The sequence below is a fragment of the Patella vulgata genome, chromosome 4 (genome assembly GCF_932274485.2).
Source record: "Patella vulgata chromosome 4, xgPatVulg1.2, whole genome shotgun sequence".
Taxonomy (NCBI): Eukaryota; Metazoa; Mollusca; class Gastropoda; family Patellidae; genus Patella; species Patella vulgata.
Window position 1 is genome coordinate 46353006 of NC_065882.2, and position 4104 is coordinate 46357109.

The following is a 4104-nucleotide window of genomic DNA, read 5'->3' on the forward strand; positions in this document are numbered from 1 at the left end:
GTTATAGCCTTATCAAGACATTTTATTCAGAAAAAATGTCTTCCTTGACATACGTTCATTTTTCTGCCCTCAATCGCACTTCAGGTCACAGCGACTGTGAAATTTTTAAAAATTGGGAACAAATCAATTGAATTTCGGGCTCAGAGGTCGAATTAAGCTCATCAAGTTTCTTTCCTATTTGAATGCCCTCATGACACAAGATGCCATTTTATGCCGACCACAATTGTTACTTTTGGACGAATGCGTTTTTTCTTTACGTATGACTATGAGATAATTGTTCATGAAAGTTTTGCTTACCTTGGCTGGAGAATTGATCATAGCAAGGTAGTGGTCTGCGTCATCAAATGGGTAGCTCAATAACAGGTTTAGGATAAATGTCACCAGAAATCATGGCATCGTAGAAATCGGCTAACTTATCGTCTGCAGTACTCAATGGACCTTTGGGGTATTCAATCAGCATACAGCTCGTGTCATTCGGAATACTGATCGGACGGCAAAGAATACTTGGAGAATTATCCACTGTGGATATAGAGTTGAAACGGGTCTTCACCTGGTGAAATAAATTTTGAATATGAAAATAAAGTTCATCGCGTGCCGTCAACAAAAATTACAAGATAGCATATCATAATCCTACAATTATGTTTTTAGCGTTTTATTTAACTTTTATCAGATGACCCATAAAAGGATCAATCACCCCAGATATAGGAGTGTTAATAATGTTGTTTGTGCATTTACATTGTGTTTTAAATTTCGCTGAAAACTGATACGGTCACAGTTACCCAGATCTTTCGATTGGATATTAAATAAATTTGACTTGTTACGTATTAGGACGTTTCTAAATATTGTACACATGCTTCCGTTATAAATTGACCCCGGGGTTAATTGTCAGGATGTAGTCAGTTTAAAAGGTCAATTTTCAATATGATGATTTTTGAGTAAAATTATCATTTATATGTATGATATAACACGAACGATGTTCAAAAAACCTTCCATATTTTTGTAAAGGTTGGAGCTTAAAACTTAAACCCATTCTTTGTTAACAAATAACACATGCTTTTGTAAGTTTTGCTCTACTTAGCCCAGTAACCATTTCAATAATAAATGCAAAAACGTTCTCTTTGTCAGCTTACCTTTAAAATTCTGATGTCGTTTTCCCAACAAAAGGCTTCTATAAGAGTGTGTTGAATGTGAACAGATATATTTTCAGTACCCGCTTCAGGAAGTACACACAACATCACGTTTTCAGGATAACTGCAATAAAAAATGTTATATTTAAAATAATGTAGACTTGTAATGTTCTAAAGAAGATAAATTATCACACGAACGTAGACACAATTCTTAAGTGTCTGACAAAAAACAACTAATTTGAAACACTAAAAAACAACAAGAAAAAAACCCCAACACATTACAGCATTATCAATTTCTCTTTCCCAAGACTACGTGGTGAATATTCAGACGATTCCAGTAATTCCGAGTGTCATAGTGTTGTCAGACCATAGAAATAATTCCCCAAGTTGCATTGGTATTTAGTTCTTAATATCTACTGCTGTATTGTAAGTTCAAATCAATAATTTTATGATTCCTTCGTCACGATTCTTTGGTGCATAAGGAGTTTTATTAGCTATCCAAAACGCCCACATACCATAATGTAACACAGACATCAACCAGTGATTACTCACCAATTCAAAAGTTTGGCACATTTAACCACGCCTGAGGTCAATCTTTCACCCTCGATAGCTTCAGAGAGACACTGTAAAAGGATTTCTCCACAGGCCTCGTCTTTCCTGCAAATAAAAAAAAATAGAAATTCAATTAGATATTTATTAAAATTAGTACCCAAACAACTGCGATTGCGTAAAATGCCCTCTAAATTGCTCTGACACCTAAACTGAGTAAAAACGAAAAAGCTTTAGTCTCATATCATAATCACGGTACCCTCGCCTCGAACTTAATTCGCCCAAAGCTCTGATGCAAAGAGTTTAATTCACACTAACCCTAAAATAGTCCATCTGCAAAGGAGGTACACTTTTATGATGAAAAATGCATTACCTAAATAACATAGTTGAAACTTCTAGGGTTGTGTTATCCAAGGGTAATGAACATAGACAGCATATTGCAAAAGTCAAAACTCAAATGGCATTTGTTGACATTGACAAGTGCAGTGAACAACTCTTTGTAGATCTAAATATATCTTGGTAAGATCACACGTTATACAGTCAGTCACCTGTTCCTCTCATATGGCATGTCGCCATGTACAGCAAACATACAATAAGCTCTGTCACATTTTCCACTGACCTCACCTCAAGTCGATCATGTGACGCTAATTAGAGTCGTAATCAAGTGACTACCGTGTGACAGGTTAAAAAGATGCGAGGAAAGCCCCTACTGGCTGATTATAAATATCATACTATCTTATAAACCTATCCAGGGGGTAAATCAAAAGGTATCTTTAGGGTCATAGCAACCTTTCGGTCAAATATTATTTTCGCTATATTATCTCTTCAAGTATGTATAATTGTCGATACCCTCAAAACAACATTGTTCAAATGCCATTTTTGTCGCCAGAAAAAATAAATCGCCCTGGAGCTCTATGATGAAAATATGGTGGCATTTCATAATAATTGTGTGATTACAAAATCCCTTAAGAAGATTTTTCTGTACATGTTTTTGAAGAATGATTTGTTAAGATCAAGATCTTTAAATAAATTAGTTGTTATTCTATACGTGCGTAATTTATGTGTCCTTGATATGTGGGAATTAAAACCCACTCAAACCACCTAAAAACGTTTAAACGATATATAAAACGTATATTGTGATATCGTATTATTTACACCTACATACAATAAATTGTTATCTCTAAGCACAGAATTGCTTACTCGCAAATTATGCAACTCAATATACACATGTAATTTTTTTTGTTGATGTGGTTTCCTTTTGGCAGAGAAAGCGTTAATTTGGCAGGATTTATAGCGACTTAAGACTAATTTCTTACTATAAAACCACCTTAGCATGATTACCATATGAATGTACAAAACAGATCGCATTACTGTTGTTTCTATTGAAATAATTAGCCTTGGTTGCAATTACAATATCAGGAATCCCAATTTTCATAAAGAACGCAAGCGGAGGATAGGTTTACATGGCACCAAATATTAAGGGAAGAGTATTGGTAATTATCCAGTTTTCAAAATCGGGTAGTTGTTTAAATCCAGAAATCTATCAAATTCTAGTAATACAATGGCATCAGACGTGAATACGATTGTCAAAGATATGTTATCGATTGGTGTATACAACTTTCTATCTGATATAACACTAATAACGGTAGAACTAATTTTATCGCACCACAGAGCACTTTATGACAGCACTTATTGAAGATATCATTAAAAATATACAATTTGCACGTCCATTCATATTTGGATAAAAGGGTAAAATAATTTTGATAATTATGAAAAATATATATGTACTTACGTTTCTTTCGCCATAGCTACATCCTCTAAATGAGTAAAAGTCATGATGAAATTCTGGTTAATTCCAAAACAAAGAAGGAAGTGCACAGAGAAGTTGATTTAACAAAATAATATTCCGTTACAATCTTGATATATGTATACTATAGCCTATATTATCGACTCTTCTGTATCGTTTTACGTACACGCTTTATATATAACGGAGGCGTGAGTGGATGACGGAAAACCTCTGCCGATTGGCTAACTGTCTACTGGCCTATTTTTCCTGAAAGACATCGAGTTCACGGTACAGTGTACTAGGTACAGTATCATAAGGTGTACGATATATGCTTTACTTATATATTGATATATTGTGCTGCTGCAGGGCATCTATTGGGATTAAGTAGTACGTCTATAATAACAATGGTGTAAGTAAGGCGGTACAAGAAAAGAACCGGGCAAGGTCATAAGCTATGGGCTTACAGTTCGGCAATCCCTAATTTCTTAACGAGATCTTCTATCAACACACAGGTTACGCTATAGGCTTTCAACGTATTTATTCGCTGACCACACTTTCAACAAGTCACTGAGTACAACCTACAAAAAAACAAGGAAACATTTTATTTCTATGAGTGGCACGGCTTATCTACAGTTCATAATT

The 4104-nt window shown here is 34.7% G+C and overlaps 1 protein-coding gene across 1 annotated transcript; it reads right to left on the reverse strand.

The window, feature by feature from the left end:
- Window positions 1-297: 297 nt before the first annotated feature.
- On the reverse strand, window positions 298-3637 carry LOC126818425 (growth arrest and DNA damage-inducible protein GADD45 alpha). Its single transcript, XM_050545840.2, has 4 exons — window positions 3469-3637; window positions 1680-1784; window positions 1131-1251; window positions 298-550 (listed from the first exon to the last, which is right to left on the reverse strand). Exons 1-4 carry the CDS (start codon window positions 3510-3512, stop codon window positions 341-343), a joined length of 480 nt encoding a protein of 159 aa, XP_050401797.1. The 5' UTR covers window positions 3513-3637; the 3' UTR covers window positions 298-340.
- Between the last annotated feature and the right edge of the window lie 467 nt (window positions 3638-4104).

What these genes read in the sequence shown, in the direction of transcription:
- LOC126818425 (XM_050545840.2), bottom strand. Translation starts at nt 3,512, where the DNA reads ATGACTTTTACTCATTTAGAGGATGTAGCTATGGCGAAAGAAAC. An exon ending in TGTGCCAAACTTTTGAATTG is followed by an intron (nt 1,252 to 1,679) that starts GTGAGTAATCAC and finishes TTTTTATTGCAG; the next exon opens with TTATCCTGAAAACGTGATGT. An exon ending in ACGACATCAGAATTTTAAAG is followed by an intron (nt 551 to 1,130) that starts GTAAGCTGACAA and finishes TTATTTCACCAG; the next exon opens with GTGAAGACCCGTTTCAACTC.